The sequence below is a fragment of the Hyperolius riggenbachi genome, chromosome 8 (genome assembly GCF_040937935.1).
Source record: "Hyperolius riggenbachi isolate aHypRig1 chromosome 8, aHypRig1.pri, whole genome shotgun sequence".
NCBI lineage: Eukaryota > Metazoa > Chordata > Amphibia > Anura > Hyperoliidae > Hyperolius > Hyperolius riggenbachi.
This window is the reverse complement of record NC_090653.1, coordinates 60,581,764-60,609,130: the sequence shown is the minus strand read 5'-3', so window position 1 is coordinate 60,609,130 and position 27,367 is coordinate 60,581,764. Positions and strand designations below refer to the sequence as shown.

The 27,367-nt window shown below is 43.3% G+C and overlaps 1 protein-coding gene across 6 annotated transcripts in view; it reads left to right on the top strand.

Moving 5' to 3' along the window:
* PLEKHG2 (pleckstrin homology and RhoGEF domain containing G2) overlaps nt 1–27,367 on the top strand; it is a 193,479-nt gene that overhangs the window by 144,115 nt on the left and 21,997 nt on the right. For all 6 annotated transcript variants that reach the window (XM_068250464.1, XM_068250463.1, XM_068250461.1 and 3 more), the window contains 7 exons: nt 2,535–2,717; nt 7,832–7,924; nt 8,293–8,379; nt 15,592–15,625; nt 19,804–19,893; nt 22,089–22,190; nt 23,670–23,708. In XM_068250464.1, coding sequence (XP_068106565.1) covers nt 2,535–2,717; nt 7,832–7,924; nt 8,293–8,379; nt 15,592–15,625; nt 19,804–19,893; nt 22,089–22,190; nt 23,670–23,708 — 628 coding nt within the window. The remainder of the gene's footprint in view (nt 1–2,534; nt 2,718–7,831; nt 7,925–8,292; nt 8,380–15,591; nt 15,626–19,803; nt 19,894–22,088; nt 22,191–23,669; nt 23,709–27,367) is intronic.

Sequence of the window (27,367 nt, the reverse complement as noted above, 5' to 3'; positions counted from 1 at the left end):
TAGCTGAAACTGACCACTTCCTGAACTCAGCTGCATAGTTTTCCACCGGACCCTTGCCCTGCCATAATGTCTTGAGCTTCCGCTCAGCGGTAGAGGCAATATCCGGATCATCGTAAATTATGGTCATAGCGTCAAAAAATGCCTCAACTGACACTAATGCGCTATCACCTGGCTGGAGACTATATGCCCAAGTCTGGGAATCTCCTGACAATAGTGTCTTGATAAACGTAATTCTCTGTGCTACAGTTCCTGAGGAACTAGGTCTCAACTCAAAGTATGACAACACTCGATTTTTAAAGTTTCGGAAGTCAGATCTGTGGCCAGAAAACCTTTCAGGTACAGACATACGTATGTCTGTGCTAGGAGGAGATCACACTGCGTCCACAGCCGTCTGATAGACTTGCACAGTCCCAGACAAAGCGTTGATCTGAGTCTGTTGACTGTCTAGCACTCGGATGAAAGTTTCCACCAAGGTGGTGAGTGCACTAAGACGGCTGTGAAGTGCGTCCATTTGGGTTTGGTCTGCCGTTCTGTAACGATTGGTGTCAGCACGCAGAGAGAATCTGATTATTGGTGATCTGCAGTATCACCAAGAATGCAGATATATACCCGATTATTGATGATCTGCAGTATCACCGATAATCAGATATATTGCTAACCTCTGGACACCTTTGGATATGTGAGTGTTTGGTGTAACAGTGATACTTTGAGTAATGTACCTGCTGAGCAGGTGATATACAATGTAGAGACTCTGTTCTAGGAACAGAGAACCCTTCCAGCAGCCTGAGGCTCCCCGAGGGGAGGAGTCAGGCTGTAGACGGGAAGGGCCTAGGAGTGAGTGACACCTAAGAAGGATGTCACTAACAGTACTGGAGACTATCTCTTAAAGAGGAGAGATAGCTCTCGAGGTCGGCCACGCCGGGTCGGCAACACACTGACAGATAAAGTACAAAGACAGAAGGCTGATTCGGTATCCAAGGCAAGCAGGGTCTGGCAACGGAGTATCAGATATACGAGGTACCGAATCAGATGACAGAAGAGTAGTCAGGAAAGCAATAAGTCATAACAGATATCAAACAATGCCTAGTCTGGGTGTGAGGTCCTTGATCTCTACACCCCGGTACTAGTCTGAAGTATAATACAGATGATAACACAGTTCCCTAATCTGAGTGCGAGGTCCGTGGTCTCAGCACCCTGGAACTAGTCTGAAGTATAACACAGAAGATAATACAGTTCCGTAATCTGTGTGCGAGGTCCGTGGTCTCAGCACCCTGGAACTAGCTCAAGCAAAAACAGAATACAATACAATAATCTGGCTAAGTGTGAATTCCCAGGTCCACCTGGTTCAAACACACCGAGGATCTGACTAGGTCTGAGTGCTTCCACGTAGTGATCGCAACGGCAGACAACTTGCAAGTGACCAGCAGGAACTATATATGCAGTTGTGCTCTCCAGCACCACCCCTAATTGCTCAACCAATAGTATCCCGCTCAGGAGTCAGCTGATCAGCGTGGTCAGCTGACTCTTCCTGCTTAGTATAAGAATTCTGCCTCTCAGCGCGCGCGCATGTATTCCTAAGTCTATGTGTACTAACAGACTCAGCCACACCAGACACACGCTGCCGCGTGCAGACCGCCGTGCTGGACGCGGAACCAGCCGCCTTACTGTTATTGCATGCGGCGGCTTTTCCAAATTCTGCCCTGCTACCAAACACACGCTTCCGCGTGCAAACCGCCGCACTGGACGCGGAATCAGCCGCCTGCTCAGTAGCACATGTGGCGGCTTTTCCGCGATCTCTCACAAACAGCTATTAAAAAGGTTAAAAGTGCTTAGGAGGCAGTAGTGGACTTACCTCCTGCAAGCAGACACAAAAACTGTGTATACAAGATAAATTAAATTTATTGGTACACTCCAGGGGTTTCTGCAACGCTTTTCGCAGGTTCACACCGGCTTCATCAGGCAATAGAATATTGGAGTACACAACTAGGTATGCCCACCCGGCCCAAAACAAAAATGGCGGCGGGCTCCCCGGGTGCATGCGCGTTACATACATTTGACGCCGGAGGCTTAACCCTTTTAACTCTTGTGCACAAGTGAAACCAAGTAAACCTTAAGTTTTTTTATGATTTCCACTAATTGTAATGAAGTTTTTCTTCTCCAAAAAGGTTATCATGCCGTGGCTAATCTTTAAAGCAGAGAAGTAGGCCTGAGTTTACTTCCACTTTAAAAGAGAAAAAAAATGAAAACAAAAACCATCAAGGTTTTCTGGATCAGTTATTTTCTCTACTGTTCTCCACCCTTTGTAACCAACCCGAGAAATGTTGACAGCTTTCACAGCAGAGCAGCTTTCTGTGGTCAATTTGCAGATTTAAACATAAGGCAGGAAATCTCCTGAATTCCCACCGTTGATTCCTTGAAATAGCAGCATAGTAATTTTGATCTGCTTGGGATATACTCTGTGTAAGAATAGTAAACGCTGTCATCACTCCTGCTGCAGCACCCTGTCATTACAGCATGTCATCTGATCTTTCCAGGAAATCCAGAGTAAGCTGGTGAACTGGCAGGGGCCGGACCTGAGCGGCTTCGGAGAGCTTGTCCTGGAAGGGACGTTCCGCGTGCAGCGTGTCAAGAAAGAGCGGGCCTTCTTCCTCTTCACCAAAATGATCCTGATCACTAAGAAGAGAATGGACCTCTACATCTACAAGATGCATATATTTGTGAGTCCTACTCTCCGGCTGAGGCTGAGGGATTGGCTTAAAATGATATGAGCAGCATTTTTAGCCCCAGGGCATCTCAATGGCATATTAAAAATGCATGGTAACAATGTGGTTCATTAGTAAAAAAATAAATAAATTCTACCTCGTCTTTTTACATTTAAAGTGACTCCGAGCACCTCTCATGGGCATGCCTTTAAGCCAGACGACTTCCAACAAAGTCGTGCTGTGACCCCTCTGGAGGGCCATGCGTGTCACTTCCTCTTCCTGCTTCGTTCAGTGATGCACTTCTCTAACAGAGAAGACAGGGGTGACCTGGAAGTTTATAACATAGCCAAGATGGCAGTCACAATTTTTAAATTTAAATCGAACGAAAACTATATGGTGTAGAATGGCGATTCAGGTATGCATCTTTAAGTACTTCGCAGTACTGGTCGGAGTCTTAAAGGCATGCCCATGAGAGGTGCTCAGAGTCCCTTTAAATGTTTGTTAAAGGCTTTTACTGTACCGACCTGGCCTCCGCAGAAAAGGACTGCTGCAATTAGTAGATAAGGACTGCTGTAATCAGCAGTAGCAATGATCAAACAAAAGCTTTCATCATCAGGGGGTGGGTAGATAAAGCACTGTACTTCAAACAGTTTCACGCTTGATTACCTTCACACCTTCCCCAGGATAAATAAAAGGCAGAAAGAAGAATAGAGGGGACATGGCAGCTCCTGCAGCTATTAGAAACTAGGACAAAACTGCAGGAAAAAAAGGTGCTTGGATCCCATTAAAGGACAGCTATCGCAAAAATGTGTACAATTTAAAATACACATGTATTCGTTCATTCGTCCCAGAGTAAAATGCAGTATAAGGCCTCTTGCACACTACATGTGATTCCGGTTTTTAATACGATCACATTTTTGATTCCGATAAATAAAATGACTGCATGCTGATGCATTTTTTTCATCAGAATCAAAAATCAGATCGTATAAAATATTGGAATCGCATGTAATGTGCAAGAGGCCTATATGTATATTTTCCTAAGTGGTTGTCACTTGCTGAAGCTAGTAAAAATTTGATCTGACAAGTTTTGCATATGTCCATCTCTTTATGAGGGAGTCTCAATATTTTCTTTATGCTTTTTGAAAGCACTCCCTGGAAAGAGATGGGTGGGAGGAGGAACCCCAGGGCTGCAAAATAATTAGGCACGGTTTAAAAGAATAAAGAATCTTACTTCAGAATAAGGGATATACATTTCTATTGTACACAAAGATGACACGTTTCTGAGTCCTACCTGGCATAGTGTCAAAGTATTCACTGCCTACAGCTGCCCGTGTGAAGGAGGCCTTATGGTATGGTGGCCTGGTTCCTCAAAGTGGCAAAAAAGTGTTGATCTGTTTCTACACTGAAACACTTTATTATAATACACAGCTAGTGAGATATATGGAAAGCTGACAAGAAAGTGACCTTAAAGGGGTTCTGTGGATAGCAAAAAGAAACAAAAACAGACACTTATCTGGGGCTTCTATTGGCCCCCTGTAGCTGTCATGTCCTCCTGCGCCGTCCTCCTACGATCCTCTGTTCCACGCCGCCGGTCCCGGTCTGATTATTCCTCTAGCTAGAATGCGGCTGCGTCCCTCCTGCTCGTGCCCCCGGGAGCTTACTGTGCAGGCGCAGTATGAGAAAACCTCGTACTTCATCTGCACAGTAAGATCTCAGAGACGCAGGCGGGAGCGCGCACTATTTGTCTTGTTAGACTTGACCGGTGCCGGCGGCTGGGAACGGACAATCGTAGGAGGACGGCGCAGGACATGACAGCTACAGGGGGCTGATAGAAGCACCAGGTAAGTGTCTGTTTTTGTTTTTACTATCCACAGAACCCCCTTTAAAGCAGATGTATAAAAATAAAACCCACACTGTCAGCACAGGCTGCAAAAGGTATAACAGAGTAGCAGGAACACTACTGCTGAAAACACAACTTGGGCCATAAAATCTAGGTTTTGTTGGTTAACCATGCCCCTTCTAAAAAAACTGCCATGGCTGTTTTCTGCCCTTGCAAAAGACTGCAGAGAGATTGTGGGTAGGAGGAGCCTCATAGTGTAGCCTGAGGGATGCTCTGCTGCAAACTATGCCACTGAGCCCGCCTATCTCAGAGAGGAAAAGTGAAGAGAGGAGTAGCGCAGGGCCAGCCACAGTATGTTGCATTCCAGAGCTGTCATTGTTGCATTTGGAAACAAAATAGAGGTATTGGTCATAAGTGTCCTTCTGGCTCTTTTTCACTTTAGAATTTACAGCAGGGGTCCACTTTAATGATGTTTGGGAATGTTTAGCATTAGTTCCAATCCGTTTTCATGTCAGACCAGGAATTTTATGCTTTTCATATACTGTCATTATAACAGACGAATATCGACTGAAAAAGAACATTTGGTGCACAGAGGTACAGAGGTCTGGTAGAATGGGCGTCCTATTGATACAGCAAAATCATGATGGGGAACTTTTATTCAAGACAAGACACAAAACATTTACATTGCGCTTTTCTCCTGGCGGACTGAAAGCGCCAGAGCTGCAGCCACCAGGGTTCGCTCCATAGGCGGTAGCAGTGTTAGAGAGTCTTGCCCAAGGTCTCCTACTGAATAGGTGCTGGCTTACTAAACAGGAAGAGCTGAGATTCAAAGCCTGGTCTCCTGTGTCAGAGGCAGAGCCCTTAAATAGTACACTATCCAGCCACCAGTACACTATCAAGCCTCTACACTGAACATGTATATCACACTTTTCCCCTAGCAGACTCAAAACACCAGAGCTGCAGCCACTAGGGTGCGCTCTATAGGCAGTAGCAGTGTTAGAGTCCTGCCCATGGTCTCCTTACTGAATATGTGTTGGCTTACTGAACAGGAAGAGCCGAGATTTGAACTCTGGTCTCCTGTGTCATTGGCAGAGCACACTATCCAACCACAAGCTATGATGACCCTTATTTTCCTCCCTGTAAATGTCTACATTGCTTTCTTCACGCTAGTGTAATGGAAAAAGTAGTGATGTGCCCCACAGCTATGCCTCAAATATTTCTGTTTATTTTCACTTTTTCCAGAAACATGATGGAATCTGGCTGCTATGCGGCGCAACCTAAACAACTGTTACAGGAAACCAGTATTATCCTAGAAAAACAAAACATGGTGTAATGTTTCATGCTTTGCTTTCTAACCACCTTGCCTGTAGCACTCCTTGTAACGATTGCTGGGGATTGAAGTCTGATAGCTATGATTGCTGGTACATCCTCTGCTCTGATATTCTAGTCCTTGCATTGGTGCATTGGCGCAACGTGGGTGGGGCCATGCCTGTGCTTCAACGTTCCAAAATTCTGTATAATTTTGGAAGGTCGCGGTAGTCTTGTTTGCAAAACAAAAAATACAGGTAGAATGGTAAATACAATGGCAGAGTGTGTGGTGCTTGGACAGCTGTATAAAATATTGAATTATTTGCTGCTGGGTGGTGTGGTTGGTCAGGAACTCTCTGTGAAATGATCTGTGACTAATCACAACTGTTATATGATCTTTCAGCTGTCTGCTGGTTGCCTCAGCAGAGCAGCTAATTTGTAAACACAGGATGTTAACCCTATGTCTGCTTCCATTAAAGCAGGAAGTAGTCACACTGCAGATTTATTGCAGGATTTGTATCAGCTGTAACAAAGCTGTTGTTGCTTATCTTTAGAGCAGAGAGGAAGTTCTGAGTTCAGGTCCGCTTTAAAAGCACATGTGAATTGGAAAAAAAAAAGAAAAACTAAACAAAAGTTAATTACTTCAGTAGTTGTAAGACTCTCTAGATGGTCTTCCTGAATCCTCTTACACCCTACTGTTCCAGTGCAGGGTCCTTCTTCATAATGGATGAGCACATCTGGGCTGGGCATGCGCGAGTATAGTATATGCATTCTCAGCAGAATGCATAGACCAGTGATAGGCAAACTTGGCTCTCCAGCTGTTAAGTAACTTGAAATCCCACAATGCATTTGCCTTTATGAATAATGACTGTGGCTGTCAGACTCCTCAAATGCATTGTGGGACTTGTAGTTCTTTAAAGGGAACCTGAACTGAGTAAAATTATGTAAAATAAACACATGATGTAGCTGCAAATGAATATTACATACTTACCTCACCGTCAGTTCCTTTAAGAAGCTCACCATTTTGTTCTTACAGTGATCCCATCCAGTTCTGACAACATTTTGTCAGAACTGAAATATACCAGTTGCTGTCAGTTATATATCAGCTGCTGTCAGTTACAACTGAATGTGCAAGGTAATGTCCATGTTTCCAAATGGCTCAACTAGGTGATATTACAGTTTAACAGTGTGCTGACAAGGAAGCTGTTATGGGGTCGCCATTTTTAAAATGGAAGACGGACAATTCCATTGATCACAGTGGACAAACAGGACGCAGGAGAGGAGAAAGAGATTGAGGAGTAGACTACGCAGGAGGTAAGTATGACCTGTGTATGGTTATTTTGACTCTTTATTTTCAGTTTGCCTATCACTGGCATACACCACTCAGCCACGTTTTTCAATAAATCCGGTACAAACACTATGTAGAGGGCGCTCACTGCGCTGAGTAACTACTAATGATGCTTCATTCTTTTTTTTTTCCCTTAGAGGGGGGGAAGAGGGGCAGCATAAAAAAAATTCTTCTAATGAAGAACAAGTTGTCCAATCCTTGATGTTCCCATACACTACTATGACCAGAGCTGAGGAGTTGGAGTCGAGGAGTTGGATCAATTTAGGGTACCTAGAGCCGGAATCAGTGGTTTCATAAACTGAGGAGTCTGATGATTTTTGTACCCATTCCACAGCCCTGCAAAGACTGTGGCGTCGGAGTCGAGGAGTCAGAGCAATGTTTGGGTACCTGGAGTCCGTGGTTTCATAAACTGAGGAGTTGGATGATTTTTGTACCGACTCCACAGCCATTTGTGACACATATATTTCTGGCGTCAAGAGATTTGTAGGAATGATGGCCAGTATCCAGAACAACGTCATTTGTTATAGTTGTGAATAGTGGATAGGATGTTTATCAGCATCGGTATACTACATGTTTATACAGTCTTTAAAAATGTGACGTTGGCTAACTGACGCTTCTCTGTTCTTTCCTCAGTGCTGTAATTTGGCCCTGACAGAGCATCTGAAGGACAGCTTGAGTTTCAGAGTCTCAGACCTGACCATTTCCAAGCACCAACAAGTCATCCAGGTCTGTCATAACTCAGTACAATCTTCAGAGACCACAGGCTGCATGCGGCCTGCTCTTCCAATCTGTAACCATGAGACAATGCAGCCTTTCAGGTTGTGATGAGGGGACTAAAAATAGTCAGGAAGCCATAAAATTCTGCTTTACCCTCTTATAACGTAAGGTATTCATATTACGGGCCCACTGGCTTTAGCAAAGTCCAGCTTTGGGGAAATATCACAATGCATGTCTTGCATAAAATCTGGCAAGAAGAGCGGTCTCTAATAATGAAGCATACAAAGAGTAAATCAGTCTGATTCAGCTTGTAAACTTGATGCTTTTAGCGCCCTCTGCTGTCTGAGATCACCCAGTGCATTTTTTTCCTTTTCCAGGCAAGGAATCAGGAAGAGAAGCGACTCTGGATTTACTATATAAAGCGTCTTATTGTCGAAAATCACCCGGCATCCATCCCGCAAAAGGTAACATCACTCATATTGTGGTGGAGTGAGTCCAGAGTGAAGCAGTTCAATGGCTGCTTCCTGTACATTGTATAAATACAGAAAACAAAATGATTGGCTACATGAGGTGACATGTGATATGATGAGATAGACGTGTATATGTATAGTGCCAAGCACACAAATAACTATGTTTTGTTCCTTTTTTTTCCTTTCTCTACCTGAAAAGTTACAAATCAGGTATGCAAGCGACAATTTCTGTCTGGGTCTGACTATAGAGTAACCTTCTCTGATAACGAATTACAGCCATAAAAACTTTCCTGGCAGAAAGTGGCTTCTGAGAGCAGGAAAGAGATAAAAAGGATCAATATTTCATGGATTTTAGCTCTGGCATACTTCAAGGAAACCTAAACTGAGAAGGATATGGATATTTCCTCTTAAAACAATACCAGTTGCCTGACTCTCCTGCTGATCCTGTGTCTCTAATACTTTTAGCCACAGCCCCTGAATAAGCATGCAGATCAGGTGCTCTGACTGGATTAGCTGTATGCTTGTTTCAGGTCTGTGATTCAGCCACTAATTCGGTCAATGAGATCAGCAGGACTGCCAAGCAACTGGTATTGTTTATAAGGCAACATCCATATCACTCTCAGTTAAGGTTCCCTTTCAATGCATATTTCATTGAGCAGAGACAATGAAACAGTAAAACCTTACAAAGGAAATGAAAAACAAAATAAAACTGTGGGATATCTAAAACAAATATTTTTAAGAGAAGGGGATAGATACAATAGTTTATCTCATCAGTTTCATTTCACCTCATGGTTCCTTAAAGCAAACCCAAACTCTTGCACAGCGCACAATGGAAAGTCTTTGCTCCACATATAGTTGCTAAAGAAATTAACTTCTCTGTGTCCTGGGTATATTTCGGCAGATCAAAGTGCCCTAATTTGTTCTTATCAGCAATTGTGAATAGACTGCAGGAGAGCTCTGCCATGGGTTATCATGCTGTGGCTAATCTTTTAGAGCAGAGAGGAAGTTTGTCGTTTAGTTCCACTTTAAAATAAAACTGAGCAGTATGATCAATTTCTTGAAGGGCATACAGTAGTACATGTATTAAGAGTTTTGCATTTTTCACTCATTCATAATTGGATTCTACTACAGAACTTATGTTAGACAGATAGTTTCACTTACCTGAGGCTTCCCTAAGCCCCCAGCAGCCGCCCTGTCCTGCGCCGGTCCTGCATGATCCTCCATTCTCCCGCCGCCAGCTCCGTTCCGTAGACTTCTAAGTCGACGCCAGCGCAGCCCTGCCACGCGTATCCTTTCTTTGCGTCCCCGCTATTGCAGAGGGGAACGCGATGAAAAGATACGCGTGGCAGGACAGGGCGGCTGCTGGGGGCTTAGGGAAGCCCCAGGTAGGTGAAACTATGTGTCTAAAATAAGTTTACGGTTCCGCTTTAAAGAGAAACTCCGACCAAAAATTGAACTTTATCCCAATCAGTAGCTGATACCCCCTTTTACATGAGAAATCTATTCCTTTTCACAAACAGACCATCAAGGGGCGCTGTATGACTGATATTGTGGTGAAACCCCTCCCACAAGCAACCCCTCCCACAAGAAAAGTTTGAACTTTTGTGGGAAATAGCCTGGTCCATTACCCACCTCTGGTTAAGTCCTGGTCCATTGTCCCAGCTCACCTGAGGAAGGGCTCCGCCCGAAACACTGCGCATTCTCTGACTTGATCCAATACAGCAGTTGGCACTTGGCTGAACCCATTTGTGTGCCGTCCCTTCATTTGTACATTCTATTAAATTATATGTTTTAATGTTAAAGGATATGTATATTTTACCATACCCGTTTTAATATTTTTTTCAATTTGGTAGTGAATTAAACAAAAAACAAAAAAATGTAAAATACTAAAAATATAAAATATCTCAAATAAACAGTTCTGCTTTTGGTGTTCCACCTACACCACCCTCTGATAATACAATAAACAACATGACTTTATTGTTACAAGAAAGTCTCCACATTTGGGGGTTGCTTCAATAAGCTTTGTTACTGATTTAACTTACATTTAGGGATGGTCAATGTGGTGCAAATCCTAAGTGAGAGTTCATATAAGATTATGCAAAATGATTATGCAAAATGTATGCAGCTTGAAAATGGGCCAATTGAATTCCACCTTGATGAGATTCAATTGGTCCACTTTCAAGCTGCATACATTTTGCATTCTGATTTTGCACAATTCTATATGAATTCTCATTGACCATCCCTACGTATGTTTTATGTCAGATTTCAAGTTGTAATGTCATTATTCACTTCATGTGATTACTTCATGTGATACTAGAAACTATTTTAGAAAAGCCTTTCCCTACTTACACTTAAAGTGAACCTGAGGTAAAAAATAATCTGAGATAAACAACTGTATCTATCTTCATACTCCTAAAAATTACTTTTTTTTTAGATATCCTACAGTTTTATTTTATATAACTTAAAAGGTTAATTTAAAACATCAGCTCAATGACACAGACTTTAAAGTGCCGCAGAGCTAAAATCTATGAACTATTGACCTTTTTTTATCCATTCTCTCCACATTTAAAAGCTGTTCTCTTTCAGGCAAGAGATTAACAGATGTTGTTTCCAATATTATTTATATCATCAAAAATAGCGATGGAAATGAATGGATTATATTTGGTTGTATATACGGTATATAGTTCTGCTTTCATAATTCCAGACTAGGCTTGCTGGATCATTTATCATTTATGTTCTCTAATGTTCTCTTCGTCCAAACGGAAAATTAAAAAAAAAAATTACAGCGGACTTTCTGTCCTCCGCCCTGTCAAACCCTGAAAAAAAATGGTTTTGGCTAAAATTGCCCTTTAAGTTTGAAATGACATCATAAATTGTGAGGAGAATGGAGGGAGCTCTGTTTATTGAAAGTGTTCAGGTGTGCTTAAACATTTTTTTCCTTTTTATTGCACCATGCCTTTTCACATAAAATGTCGTTTCGCACATTTAATGATCCTGGAAGACACACAGGACTTCCTGCTGATAGTTTAGGCTGACATCCAATTCCTGCACCTCGGAGGACTTGTAAAAGGTATAAAATGGCTTTGGAGCCAAGTTCTGCTCTGGGAAAAAAAACCTCTTGCATATACACCTAATTTATTGAAGCCTAAAGCTCTTTTAAGCTATGTTTTTGTTCTGGGAGCAATAAAGTTCACACTGGTGAGCAAACATGGCACTCAACAAGCTCACTTCCTCCAGAAGGAGGGAGGGAGAGTTTCCAATGCTCCACATTTCTTCCTGTAATGCTGAAATGATCGTTTGGACACACCTTCTCATTCAAATTCAACGAGTTTTCTTTATGTCCATGACTATGAACATTGTAGATTCACACTGAAGGCATCCAAACTATGAATTAACACAAGTGGAAGTATAGTACATAACCAAAAAGTGTGAAAAAAAATGAAAATATGTCATATTCTAGGTTCTTCAAAGTAGCCACCTTTTGCTTTGATTACTGCTTTGCACACTTTTGGCATTCTCCTGATGAGCTTCAAGAGGTTGTCACCTGAAATGGTCTTCCAACAGTCTTGAAGGAATTCCCAGAGATGCTTAGCACTTGTTGGCCCTTTTGCCTTCACTCTGGGGTCCAGCTCACCCCAAACCCTCTCAATTGGGTTCAGGTCTGGTGACTGTGGAGGCCAGGTCATCTGGCACAGCACCCCATCACTCTCCTTCCTGGTCAAATAGCCCTTACACAGCTTGAAAATGGGCCAATTGAAGCCTGGAGGTGTGTTTGGGGTCATTATCCTGTTGAAAAATAAATGATGGTCCAACTAAACGCAAACCGGATGGAATAGCATGCCTTCAATTTTGAATAAATCCTCAACAGTGTCACCAGCAAAGCACCCCCACACCATCTCCTCCATGCTTCATGGTGGGAACCAGGCATATAGAGACCATCCGTTCACCTTTTCTGCGTCACACAAAGACACAGTGGTTGGAACCAAAAATCTCAAATTTGGACTCATCAGACCAAAGCACAGATTTCCACTGGTCTAATGTCCATTCCTTGTGTTCTTTAGCCCAAACAAGTCTCTTCTGCTTGTTGCCTGTCCTTAGCAGTGGTTTCCTAGCAGATATTCTACCATGAAGGCCTGATTCACACAGGCTCCTCTTAAAGTGAACCTCCGGACTAAAAATCGACTCAGCAGCACTGAAAAGGCCTGGTGTTTCTTTATAGGACAACTGTAGTGAGAGGTATATGGAGGCTGCCATATTTATTTCTATTTAAGCAATACCAGTTATCTGGCAGCCCTGCTGATCCTCTGCCCCTAATGTCTCGTTTAGCCATAGACCCTGAACAAACATGCAGCAGATCAGGGGTTTCTGGCATTTTTGTAAGTTCTGACAAGATTAGCTGCATGCTTGTTTCTGGTGTGATTCAGCAACACTACTGCAGCCAAATAGATCAGCAGGGCTGCCAGGCAACTGGTATTGCTTGAAAGGAAATCGATATGGCAGCCTCCATATACCTCTCAATACAGTTGTCCTTTAGCAGTTTCACAGCATCAGAACTTTGTTTCTTTTATACAAGCCTCATTTTTAGCTGCACAGAAGAAAACTGCCCGGGCTTTTTTCCCCTGATGCTGTGCAAAGCATGATGGTATTTCTGATTTTGTTGTTCTCGTTCTGCTGTTTTGGTGCAATTTTACAAATTTTTACATATTGAATTTGACATTTGAAGCCTAGCGTTTGCAGCTGGGAGGGGCAATCAGGACACAGGACAGTTGGAACTGTGTCTCCTGCTCCTTGTCACCACCTTTCAACCAAAAAGATGGCTGCCCCCATGACAAAGATGGCAGCCCCCATGAATCACAAACATTTGCCTGTTCTTTTAAAACAGGGTGGGTAAAAGATTATATTACCTATCTATTCTAATTAACATAACTAATGTAACTTGATGACAGTATGTTTGTTTAGGCTGAAGTTCCCCTTTAACAGTTGTTCTAGAGATGTGTCTGCTGTTAGAACTCTGTGTGGCATTGACCTGGTTTCTGAACTGAGCTGCTGTTAACCTGCGATTTCTGAGGCTGGTGACTCGGAATAAATTATCCTCCACAGCAGAGGTGACTCTTGGTCTACCTTTCCTGTGGCGGTCTGCATGTGAGCCAGTTTCTTTGTAGTGTTTGATGGTTTTTGAGACTTCACTTGGGGACACTTTCAAAGTTTTCCCAATTTTTCGGGCTGACTGACCTTCATTTCTTAAAGTAATGATGGTCACTCGTTTTTCTATACTTAGCTGCTATTTTCTTGCCATAATACAAATTCTAACAGTCTATTCAGTAGGACTATCATCTGTGTATCCACCTGACTTCTCCACAACGCAACTGATGGTCCCAACCCCATTTATAAGGCAAGAAATCCCGCTTCTTAAACCTGACAGGGAACACCTGTGAAGTGAAAACCGTTTTCCCATCAAGAGAACGCCAAGAGTGTGCAATACAGTAATCAAAGCAAAAGTTGGCTACTTTGAAGAACCTAGAATATGACATATTTTCAGTTGTTTCACACTTTTTGGTTATGTACTATACTTCCACATGTGTTAATTCCTAGTTTGAATGCATCCACTTATTCAATTCACGTTTTCTCCTAGGTGATATTTTCACACTTTCTCATTAAAATACCTTTTAAGACATCAACAAGCAAGAAAAAAGAATAATTATGATAGCACTTCTGTGCCTACTGTTTGGTACTTTTTCAGTTGCAGAGTGCTGAAAACTTATGTTAAAGAGAAGATGTAAAATTATCTCTTAGGAGAAAACTTACAGCCAGTACACACGCCTAACTAAAGTCGACCAAGGCGACCGATAACGACTACCTTAGCTGATAATCAGGCATATGTACAGAAGTGCCCGATCCCCCACCCATGAGGCGCAAGCAATTCGCCGGCGGATCGACTCACTGCCATCGATGGTCAACTTCATTGTTCATGCCACTCATCCACCCGCCACCTCATGCACGCGCCGCTCCATCATCACTCCCCCCCCCCCGCATAGCAATACAGCGATTCATCATCTATACAGCTAACATGCGTCTGTACAGGTGAGCACAGCGATGTCGCCCAGTATCCGATGGGCAACATTAGTAGTTTGGTGTGTATGCACCTTTACAAGGAACAGTGGATTGAATAAGGGCCCTTATTTGTTTATCTGATGATCAGGGGAAACAGGATACACCTGAGCTCAAAATTGAGCTTCATAGCAAAGACTGTGAATACTTATGTACATGGAATTTCTCATTTTTTTTTATATTTTTAATAAATTTGCCAAAACCTCAAGTTAGCTTTTTCACGTTGTCAATATAAGGTGTTGTGTGTAGAATTCTGAGGAAAAAAATGAATTTAATCCATTTTGGAATAAGGTTGTGACATAACAAAATGTAGAAAAAGTGATGTGCAGTGAATATTTTTCGGATTCACTGTATTAACAGCTGAGTTAAAGAGGAACTCCGGTGAAAATAATGTAATAAAAAAAGTGCTTCATTTTTACAATAATTATGTATAAATGACTAGTCAGTGTTTGCCCATTGTAAAATCTTATCAATCCCTGATTTACATTCTGACATTTATTAAATAGTAGTAGCAGTAGGGTATTGTACCGTGTTAGCCATCAGTAAAAGCAAGAAGTTTTAAATCAGGATAATACCATTTATTGGCTAACTACAAATGAATAAGAATAAACAAGCTTTCGGCCTTGCAGCCTTCCTCAGGTTTATATCCTGTTAGTTTGCAGGCTGGTGGTACAGACAGCTTATATACATGCAACATCAAAAGGGAAAACAGATATTTTTTTCAAGCATAAATACATGTCATTAAGATGCCTTAATACAAGTGACATTTTTACTGTGGGCAAGTGATGTAGCTGCTGCTTGCTTTTTTGGCACTTGGAAACAGCTGTAAACAGCTATTTCCCACAATGCAGCAAGGTTCACAGACAGGAAACTACCAAGAGTACATACTCAGAATTTATTTGTGGGAGGGGTTTCACCACAATATCAGCCATACAGCGCCCCCTGATGGTATGTTTGTGAAAAGGAATAGATTTCTCATGTAAAAGGGGGTATCAGCTACTGATTGTGATAAAGTTCAATTATTGGTCGGAGTTTCTCTTTAAGGCTAAAATTGGTATATGATACTCATCTATTTTTTATGATTGCCTTCTTTTTCAGGCCAAGCAAGTCCTTCTGGAAAACACATTCCAAAGTAAGTTATGCTGAATGATTCATTCCTGGTGGGAATAATGGGGACTGTGTGATAATGGTCCATGTTATGGTGCCCATACATAGTACCATTTTTTCTTTTTTTTTTTCGATGAGATAATGTTGTTTGATTATTCCGTTATATTGAATATAAGGATTTTTCCAACATGTCCGATCGGATTTTGATTGAAGAAACGGGATAATCGTTCATTTTTCTTGAGCGAAAAAAAAGGATTCTTTTCAACTTTCATTCAATTTGAACGTTTTGGTCATCATTTTTATTGTGCGGTGCGTGGGCACCACCAGCAGAAAATAGTTCTGGAGATTCTCCATCCAATGACCTGATGATGCATCTTTTAGTCCCCGTACAAAAGGAGATGTAAAATGACCAAGTGAAACTAGTGCAGGAGAAGTAGTGTTTTAGCTTAGAAACTAAAGCTCTTCCTCCTCCTATCACAATTTTATTGAACTCTTTCACAAGCTTCGTTCTTTAGGAACTTGCGTTGCGTTGGTGTTCAAATCCATTTCTTGAAATTCGAATTCGCCCATCACCACACTTCATCGGCCAGATAAGTGGACAGGGTCAGGGGGAGTTCACTTATTTGCGATTCACACAGTCAAGTGAAGCAAAAAGAAATGAACTACTCCTGACTGTCTGGGTGCTGAAGTGTGGTGACGGGTGAATTCGGGTTTTCGAGTTTCAATAACCCGAATTTGAACACCAAACACAGTAATTTAAAAAATGTCCACTTTAAAATTTCTTTGCAAGCCAACAGCTTCCCTGGAGTCTTTGGCCCGGATAATATATTTTAAGAGTTATTTCTCCTCCATGAGGGATGGTTCACACTGTGAGCCTTTGCGCTCAGTTTGCTGATTGCCAACGATTGGCAAAGCGATACGGACGTGTCACCCTATCAGCGTGTTCTCTCTGCATTGTTTCGATTTTTAGAAAATCAAAAACGTGCAGCCTGTATCATTTTCAGAGCAATTTTTCTTAAAGTAATGTGCAAAAATGCACATTCCTCTAAAAATTGCCATGCAAAATCACAATTGCTAAGCGATTGCATTTTTTATGTTGTGAACCAGGCCTTACTTTATAGCACATACTGGTGCTATGTATGAACAGATACTGGTGCTGTACTGTATGTGGTACCCAGTATATAACACTATACAGGGGATTGACTGGTTGGATTGGTCAACTCTCCCTAAGTGGATTGGTCAGCTCTCATTGTCTACCTGTTTATCAGAGTGGTATGGAAGAATAGATTGTGCTGTACCCATAAAACACGTACTGTAATTAAGGTGGAAAAACTTATATTAGATTTTAGTTAATCAGGGACAACTTAAAAGCATTTTTTTTCTTTGCTTGCCATGTGCTGAAAAGTTATTGTACAAATAAGGGTAAAAATAGAATACAGACGTAAGTTCCCAAGCCACACGATAACTAGTAGATAGTGGATGCGACGCCATGACACATTCGTTCTGCAGTGTGAACACCTTCTTTATATATACAGTATATCTATATATTCTTTTTATTAAAGAGAATCTGAAGCCAGATTAAAAATGGCTTTTTACCTTATATACATGTGAGGCATGGTTGCCCCAGCTAAAACGCTGGCATCCCGTGGCATAACAAGGGGTCTTTACCCTCCAAATCCCCTCCGTGGTGCCCGAGGAGCGCTTCCGTGTGAGGCAGAGCTATGAGCTGCAGCCCTGCCTCACACGCGTCTGTCAGCGGCGGATCTCCGCCTCTCCCCCACCCCTCTCAGTCTGCCTTCACTGAGAGGAACGGGGGAGAGGCGGAGATCCGCCGCTGACTGACACGTGTGAGGCAGGGCTGCAGCTCATAGCTCTGCCTCACACGGAAGCGCTTAGGGCAGCAAAATCCATGACCAAGAAAGTTGTGGATTTTGCAGGGGGGATTTGGGGGGTAAAGACCCCTCGTTATGCCGCGGGATGCTGGTGTTTTAGCAGGGGCAACCATGCCTCACATGTATATAAGGTAAAAAGCCATTTTTAATCTGGCTTTAGATTCTCTTTAAGTTTGAACTCCTTCAATGGAGCACCAGAGAGGGTACAATGCCATCAGGCACTTTAACCACCGTGGCTGTTCCATCATAATGTAGACCTGACTATGACTACATCACGGTCACACCACAATGTTGGTGGTAGAGCGTAACAATTTTTTTAAAATTAGAAACAAAACAAAAGCACTACCTTGCTGATAGTGATCTTCCCTCAGTCAATTATATTTCATCTCAATTATTTCCTAGATTGATGAAAATAGAGTACAGTCTCATTAATTTAAAAAAATAAATAATAATAATCTTACCATTTGTATAGTGCTTTTCTCCTGTCGGCCCAAAAGCGCTTGAGAGATGCAGCCACTAGGGACACGCTCAGCAGACAGTAGCAGTGTTAGGGAGTCTTACCCAAGTACTCCTTACTGAATAGGTGCTGGATTACTGAATAGGAAGAGTCCAGATGCGAACCCAGGACTCTTATGTCAGAGGCGGTGTTAAGAGGCCTTGTACAACTCTGAATTAAAGCTAGAAGCGTGGAATATTCAAAATGTTATGGCCTCCCCTCAACAAGAATAGGTGGCAGTGAAGGTCATTGGTCTGCTTTGCAAATGTCAAAGTCTGCAGGCTACTTTGTGTGATTGTTTAGGCGCCTGGAGTGTGTGACTCTGCTGGTCTCCAGTTTAGTTTGTTTGTATGTCTGAATTCCAATCTTGGTCATCTTTGGAGAGCAAGAATCTGGAATTTCCCGGAATATAGCGGCGGGAGACTGGAGGTCTCCCATGCAGAAGGTGGAAGATTTGAGGTCCCTAGTCTAGAGCAGTGATTTTCAACTACTACCCTTGAAGGTCCTAAAGCAGTACAGTAAATGTTTTTTTTTTTTGTTTTCTCAGCATCACTGCTGGAATGTTAATAAAAAAAAGGAAAACTATGCTGTTAAGTCTAGAACAACATAACCATCTGTGGCCATTGAGGATGAGAGCTGAGAGATGTTCACCCATAAGCTTTGACACCAGGGCCCATATGCAATTCATTTTTTCACCTGAGTCATCTCCTAGATCATTTTCATCTTTTTTGTAAACCAAATTTTTAGCATTTTACAACTGAAAAAGTACCAAAAAGTTGGTGAAGAGGTACTATCAAAATTATTTTGCGTCTTTTCTTGCTTGCTGGTGGTTTAAATAGGATTTTATGACAACTTATGAAAATATCACCTAAGAGAAAACTCAGGTGAAAAAGTGAATTGCATACTGCTCTTCCAGTGAAGATGTACCAAAAGTAGGTGAAAAAGTACCTTTGGATTTGTAGGATGTGATCCCTGCACTTTGATTGGTCACTTGACAGGCACCCTATTGGGTCAATCAAAGTGCAGGGATCACGTCCTTCAAATCCACAGGACCCGATGGGGCTGAGCGTGGGCTTATAGGAGTGGCTGATACTTTAAAGGAATCGTGCATAAGTTAGCAGCGCACGCTACTCAATACTCCTGCTCAAAACGTGCGCTGGGGATTTTGTAACTCGTGTTGCTCAAACTAAAGTAGTGCAGCTTAGTGAATTGAGGCCATGGTGTCCTAAAATCACATCTGTAAAACTTGTGTGTTGTAAAAACTTGTGCGTTTTCCACATTGACACATGTGAACCCTTCCTTAAAGTGAACCCGAGGTGAAAATAAACTGATGAGATAAACAATTGTATTTATGCTCATGCTCCTAGAATTTACTTTTTTTTAGATATCCCATGGTTTTATTTTATATTTAAACATTTACAAAGTAGATTGAATGTTTTAAGGTCTCTAATCAATGAAAGCCTATTAAGTGTCCCAGAGTTAGAAAAAGGTCAATTGTTCATGTATTTTATCTCTTACTGCTCTCAGAAGTTGTATTCTTCCAGGAAAACTTTTATGGCTGTAACTTGCTTATCAGTGTTTACTATATTCCTGACAAGCTACAAACAAGATAGAAGCTGTCAGTTTCATATCTAAAATTTAACTCTCAGGAAGCAAAATACAAGTAAAACAGCCTGGATATTAATAGGTTTTGCACTGTACATACACATGTTTATCTCATCGTGTCACATGTCACTCCTTGTACACTTTAAGGTGTTCAGTCATGCAGCTGTGGTGAGCTCTAGTGTTCTCTATAACACAGTCTTATTTTCACAGATTCCACAGATTTCCCAGTCACTGCAGACAGTCCGAAATCTCCTTGGATGGAGGACTTGTGGACATTTCCTCGTAACAGAAGACAGTCTGGTAAGATCACATGACTAGGGGACTGTTAATTTCTCTTAATGCAAGTGATGTTGAAAAAAGTTAGGTCCTCACCAGGGCTGTGGAGTCTGAGTTGGAGTCGGAGCAATTTTGGGCACCTGGAGTCGTGGTTTCAGAAACTGAGGAGTCGGAGTCGCATGATTTTTGTACAAAATCCACAGCCCTGTTAAGTATTAGACTAAGGAGTCGGAGTCTGAGCAATTTTGGGTACCTGGAGTCGGAGTCGTGGTTTCAGAAACTGAGGAGTCGGAAGATTTTTGTACTGACTCCACAGCCCTGGTCCTCACCCATGTAGAGTGAAGGCTTTGGATCCCACAGAGCCTTCCTGGTCCTCAGTCCACCTATGTCCCCAGTTTAAATTTTGAGCCTTCAGCACTTCTCACAAGGCTTTAGAAACACTCCCACTCCCAGAGTGCTTTTCAAGACAGGCGGCTCCACACTGCGCATGCCATCTTCAGCAGTACTCGGGGATAGATTTTCACAACAGCGACAGGTAGATTAAGGACCCGTTTCCACTTGTGCGGTGCGGAATCGCCGCGGATCCCCCGCTGACAAAATCGCATGCGGGTGCGATGCTGCATACGTATTTTACCGCGATTTTGCATGTGATTTCGCATAGGTTAGTAGTGATGTGATTTTAACCATGTCACTGCCTATGTGATTTAACATTACTTTCTCTGCGAAATCGCATGTGAAATCGCAGTAAAATACGCATGCCTAAACCGCATGCGATTTCCCAATTAAATACATTAGCAGCTATTCGCATAGTGGTGTGCGGGATGCGAATTCTGACGGCTCTTCCGTGCAGATTTCTCCCGCACAGAAAAATGCTCAGGATTACTGATAAGTGGAAACAGGGCCATCCACTTGTATTGGCTATGCGAATCCGCATGCGGACAACGCATGCGGATTTGCGATAGTGGAAACGGGTCCTTATAGTGCGTTTTAGTCTGGGAAAAGTTTACATTTTTTATGTTTGTATTTTTTTTTTTATTTGCGATGGTTGTCCTTTAAGACTCTTCCATAGGTCAAAGTTAACCCGTAAAAATAAAAATCTACCCTAGGGGGGTCTCACCTTGGTAGGGGGAAGCCTCTAGATCTTGAAGAACAAGTGACACCCATGCTAGCCTAGAAATAAAAAACATATACATAAGTAGATAAATACTACTTCTACTTACTGCTCACTCAATACTAGTTCTACTGTTCACTGAATTAGCTGTTATACCCTCTTGTCTTGTATCAAATGTTGTATTGTATACTTTGTATTGTTATACCCTGTGTGCTATTGTACAGCGCCATGGAAGATGCTGGCGCTATATAAATAAATAATAATAATACTTACATAACAGATGTATTGCACTGTCCACGTTATGATTCCTGTGAATTTTATAAAGGAAAAGCAGAGAATCCTATTCTAGACAGTTTCCATCTTGGTTACCTATCAATGAAGCTAATCCTGACATCATTTTCGCCCTTATTCTTTTTTTCTCCTCTTGCTAATTGTGTATTTGTTACCTGCCCTCCTCTCAGAGTCTTCAGACACTCCCACTGAGGTCTATACTAGGAAGTGCACTGTCTTATGTCATTAGAAGGAGGGGGAAATAAAGCGAAGAGGAGGAATATATTATAGATAACCCCCCCCCCCCCCCCCAGCATGCAACTGTTTTGCCAGCCGATGGCAATGGCAATTAAAGGGCCAGTGCTCCTAAAGTATGTGATAACTCCAAACCATAACGCTGGGGACCCCTAAAGTGTGGGCTCCCTGCGCATGGCTGCTAGCTCCGCAAAGACCCGAGCTGTGGTACTGCGTAGACGCAAATTGCTCACACCTGCGCAGTGGTGAGGACCCAATCCAGCCTGGCTTTTTCCGGAAAGTCCCAGCGCTGGAATAGAGGAGGATGGGGGAAGCCTCCTTAGGGTCCTGAGGCTTCCCCCTTCCAAGGTGAGTGCCCCATATAGGCACATTTTTTCATTATAGGTACACTTTAAGATACATTTCTGCACTTTTCTCTGTTGCTTCCTAAATACAAGGTTTTGATTAGAAATGCTTTTGCACTTGCTTGTGCTGTTACGCCTTTCAATGATTTTTTAAGGCGCTGAATTTACATGTCATTTTGTAATTCTTGCAAACTTCTGAGTGAAATCCTTATTTCTTGCTGGTATGTTTTGTATCTCAGAGCCTCCCCAGTATATGTACAGCCCTGGGAAGGTCAAGAAATCCTTCACCCTCCAGAGTCTGGGCAGCAGTTCACAGCCGCGGCGAGGACGGCGCTTGTCTGGTGAGTGGTGTGGATGACAGAACAGTCACGTTTTATCATTAGCTTTGTGCCTAAAACCCCATACACACTTTTATGCAGCACAATTATCAAACATCTTTAGTTGTGAAACAAGTTGAACAACCCCAAAAAAAGTTGCTTGTTATTGTTCACACAACTGATAAAACATCAATCCAACTGTTGGATTGATGCCTTATCAGTCTTATGAGTTGTGTGAACAATAGCAAGCAACTTTTTTTTGGTTGTTCAACGTGTTTCACAACAAAAGTTGTTAATTGTGCTGCTTAAAAGACTGCTGTTGAGCGTGTGTATGGGGCTTTACATTAATTATGTTAATTAAAATAGATAGGTAATATAATTTCTTACCCACCCTGTTTAAAAAGAATAGCGAATGTTTGTGATTTCAGGGGGGCAGCCATCTTTTTCATGGGGGAAGCCATTTTTTTGGTTGAAAGAAGGTGACAGGGAGCATGAGACACAGTTCCAACTGTCCTGTGTCCTGATCACCCCTCCCAGCTAGCACACGCTAGGCAACGAGAACAACAATATCAAAAATCCCATCATGCTTTGCACAGCATCAGGGGAAAAATACCCGGGCAGTTTTCTTCTGTGCAGCTAAAAATGAGGCTTGGGTAAGAAAAACAAAGTTCTCATGCTGTGAAACTGTTAAGGAAAGACCAAGCCTTTTTAGTGCTGCTGAGTAGATTTTTAGTCTGGAGGTTCACTTTAATATCATTGTGCATGTATTGCCGCATATGGCATCTTAACCTCCTTAGCAGTAATCCGAGTCAGGCTCGGGTCGTACATCTGCAGCTCAGAGCGGTAACCCTGAGCTGGATCCATGGGAAATGTGTAATGTGCAGGGCTGCTGCAGATCTATCTAGCGGCATGATTTTTAGGGTCTAAAAGCATGTGAAAAACTGCACCGTTTTCAGACACCTAATCCAGAAATAATCATAACGCCAGGGAGGTTAAAGTGCGTACATATGTATGCATCGCTGGTGAGTTGGGTGCAGGACAAGCCGAATAAATTCTCTCCCTGCTGCCACAAAACTCTCTGGCAGTGATAAATACTGTTCCCCCTCTGAGTTGTCGCAACTCAAAGGGAGATATAATTCAGGGTCTGCCGTGCACCGAAACAACATCCATCGCTAAAACTCTGACATAACATAAAATAAATAATAAACAATAAAAATGTGTTTTCCTACTTTTATTACCCATTGTGTGTGTGTGTGTGTGTGTGTGTGTGTGTGTGTGTGTGTGTGTGTGTGTGTGTGTGTGTGTGTGTGTGTGTTATGTAGTGTGTGTGTGTGTGTGTGTGTGTCTGTGTGTCTGTGTGTGTGTGTGTCTGCGTGTGTGTGTGTGTGTGTCTGCGTGTGTGTGTGTGTGTGGGTAGTTGGGGGTGCTCATTTTTGCCCAGGGTCATATTTCACCAATAGCTGTCCCTGTCTACTTCTAACTCGGTATATTCTATTCTTACAGAACCAGCCAAAGAGCTCCAGGCACAGTTTGAACATAGCGGTGAGTAAAGTGGTACCTGAATGTGGCTTAATTGGCTACCCTATTACAAATACACACTGCAGTACGATTGTCATTCTGCTTCACATTACATATAATAATTTCCCCTAATGCAAATGATCACTCATAAAATACTATGGGCCTGATTCACAAAGCGGTGCAAAGTGTTTGCACGCCTGTGAAAAGCCCTTTATCATGCCTAAACTCAGTTTAGGCGTGATAAAGTGAAACTCGCGCGAACTTCCCGCGCAATCGCGCGGTGCACGGTGCAGTGCGCGCAATGCGCCCATTAAACCCTATGGGCGCTGCGTGCGGAATTGCCGCGCGATAAAGAGCACAAAGCGGTGCTAACTCAGCAGTGCAAAGGTTATCATGCCTAAAGTCTTTTAGGCGTGATAACTGAGTTATCACCGCTTTGTGAATCAGGCCCTGTATGTCTACATTGATCTTGTCCCGACTATATGATCCTTGCTGATCTGAGCACTTCTCTTGGAGGCTGGATAGTGTAATGGTTAAGGGCTCTGCTTCTGACACAGAAGACCTGGGTTTAAATCTCGGCCCTTCCTGTTCGGTAAACCTGCAGCTATTCAGTAGGAGACCTCGGGCAAGACTCCCTAACACTGCTACAGCCTATAGAGCGCACCCCAGTGGCTGCAATTGTGGCGCTTTGGGTCTGCCAGGAGAAAAGCATGATATAAATATTATTTGTCTTGTATTTAGGTAGTATAAAGCAATCTTGACATCAGACTCTGCTGTGAGCGAAAACTTGCTGAGTGTCGGAGTTCTGAACAGTCACACAATAAACTAGCTGACAGTTGGAGCATACAACAGGCAGGAACAGGAAGTGATTGTGGTACTTTGCACAGAGTCATCGGGGATCTTAACAATTCAATCCGCCGTGTCTGTTGCTTAGCAATGCAAGATCACCGCGGGGGAAAAAATCGTTTAGCATGCTTGTGTTAAACGATATTCCCCGACGTCGGAAAACATTACTGCGAATATTGCCTTGTGGGTAGGAGGCTTAACACCAGAAACAAGCATGCAGCTAATCTTGTCAGATCTGACAATAATGTCAGAAACAGCTGATCTGCTGTATGCTTGTTTAGGGTCTATGTCTAAAAGTGTTAGGCCCGGTTCACATTGGCGTTTTTTTTCCAGATCGGAACCGGAACGTATACTGTACAAGCGGAATGGATGTAAATGTATCTAATGTTAACCTATGGATCCATTCACATGCATCCGTTGGTATGGATACGTTCCATACGTTCCGGTCCACAGATCTAAAAATTGCTGCAGGCCCTAATTTTCCAGACCGTTCTGCCCAGCGGAACGGATCCAGACAAAAAGGCTGCAGCATTGGGGCAATGGAAAACAGGGGATGGGGGCATGGGCTGATGCGAATCTAGTGACGGGAGGGTGAGGGGAGGGTCAAGCAGCCGGGCGGGTGGGTGTGGAAGGGTTTATACATACCTTATTTTCAGTACTAGCCGGCGGTAGAGGCTTCCGTCTTCTTTCGTGTCATGACGCGCTGTGTAGCGGAAGAAGAGGAAGCCTCTACCGCCGGCTACTACTAGAAATAAGGTACCGTATTTTTCAGTAGTCCGAATACTACATTAATGGTACCTGCGCCTCCTTCCCCCTGTCTATGTGTCCTCCTCTGCCCTGCATTTCCTCCAGTCTGCGTGTCCCCGTGCATTAAATACATACAACATGCAGCCGCAGCTTTCCTCAGCTGTCCCCGGTGTCTTCAATAGGTTCCCCAGTCACCGCGGCCGCTTTGAACACTGCGCTGTCCCCTCCTGTCTTCAATGAATACATTCTGTTAGCCACGCTGCCGCTTCAATCATAGCGTGTCCCCCGGTGTATAATACAATATATTTTCATGTCCCCGTTATCGCCGCAGCTTTTTCCATAGCGAAGTCCCACCTAACTCTGTGGACAAATGGACCAATCAGGCGGGGGACGCTGGTTCCAACCGCCAATCACGCTGCCCATTGCTCGCAGCTTCTCTGCTAATACGAAGTGATGTCTCGAGGGCGGGACCAGTTTCCGTCATTGGGGCCAATCACTGTGCACTCTACAGCGCAGTGTTCAAAGCGGCCGCGCTGAATGGGGAACCTATTGAAGACACCGGGGACAGCTGAGGAAAGCTGCGGCTGCATGTTGTATGTATTTAATGCACGGGGGACACGCATACTGGATGAAATGCAGGGCAGAGGAAGACACATAGACACTGGACACAGGGAAAACATAACACAGGGATGGAGGGAAGTGGGACAGGGGGACAGAGGAAGGAGGACAGGGCACAGGACACAGGGGGACAGATGACATCGGGACAGAGGAAAAAGGACACATGAAGACACCAGAGGACATAAGGGGGGCAGAGGACACAAAGGGACAGAGGGGAACATGAGGTACAAAAAAGGCACAAGGGGGACATAATAATTGTAGGGGAAAGGTCTATAAGACGCCCCTGCACCATGGACGCACCAGGTTTAGTATTTTATTTTTTTTCCTTGGTTTTGTCCTCTAAACCTAGGTGCGTCTTATAGTCCAGAGCGTCTTATAGTCCAAAAAATACGGTATGTATTTGCTGAGTGAAAATGGATCCGTTCAATCATTGATCAGATCCGTTTTCACTATGTGAACCAGGCCACGGACTGAGCCATGTGGACCGGATCATTTTGGCTCAGAACGTGAATGTGAACCGGGCCTTAGAGGCAGAGAATAAGCAGGACTGCAAGGCAACTGGTATTGTTTACAACGTACACACACAAGTACATACCCTACTTTCAGGTCATCAGGGTTCCCTCCCCCGCCATGTCCTAGCTTCTACCTACATACAAAGGGACAGCCTAGAACTATCAGCCGATTACACTAGGATGCCGATAACCCTTGTCCCTTTGAAGTCTCGCCATTTTACCCAAACCACAAATGCATCTTCCCCATTTGACACTTATCTATGCTCTCATCATCAATTACAGAGTACCCAGCAAGTTCATAGTAAACCAGAACTCCTAGGAGTGTGTAAGGGGGTTACAAAGGACCAAAAAGCTCTCTTACTAAAATGCTATGGAAAACAAAAGCTTTCTTAAAATTTGTAATGATTCAGATTGTAATGGGCATATGTGGGAGACATCATTTGCTCACTCCTATGTGAATAATCGCAAATACCTTCTGATTTAAAGAGAACCCAAAGTGGGATTTAATTATGTTAGTGGGGCACAGAGGCTGGTTGTGCACACTAACACCAGCCTCTGTTGCCCCATGGTGTGCCTCAAAGACCCCCCTGCGCGCCGCTATACCCCCCGCAGTGCTAGCGACACGCAGCGTGTCGCCAGCACAATGTTTACCTATGTGCTGTCTGTCAGCGCCGCTCCCCCACCTCCTCTGTATCGGCGCTACCCGCCCACGTCACTTCCCTCCAAGAGGGAGGCGGGCAGGTAGCGCCGATACAGAGGAGGCGGGGGAGCGGCGCTAACAGACAGGCGAGAGGTAAACATTGTGCTGGCGACACGCTGTGTGTCGCTAGCACTGCGGGGGGTATAGCGGCGTGCAGGGGGGTCCTGGAGGCACACCATGGGGCAACAGAGGCTGGTGTTAGTGTGCACAACCAGCCTCTGTGCCCCACTAACATAATTAAATCCCACTTTGGGTTCTCT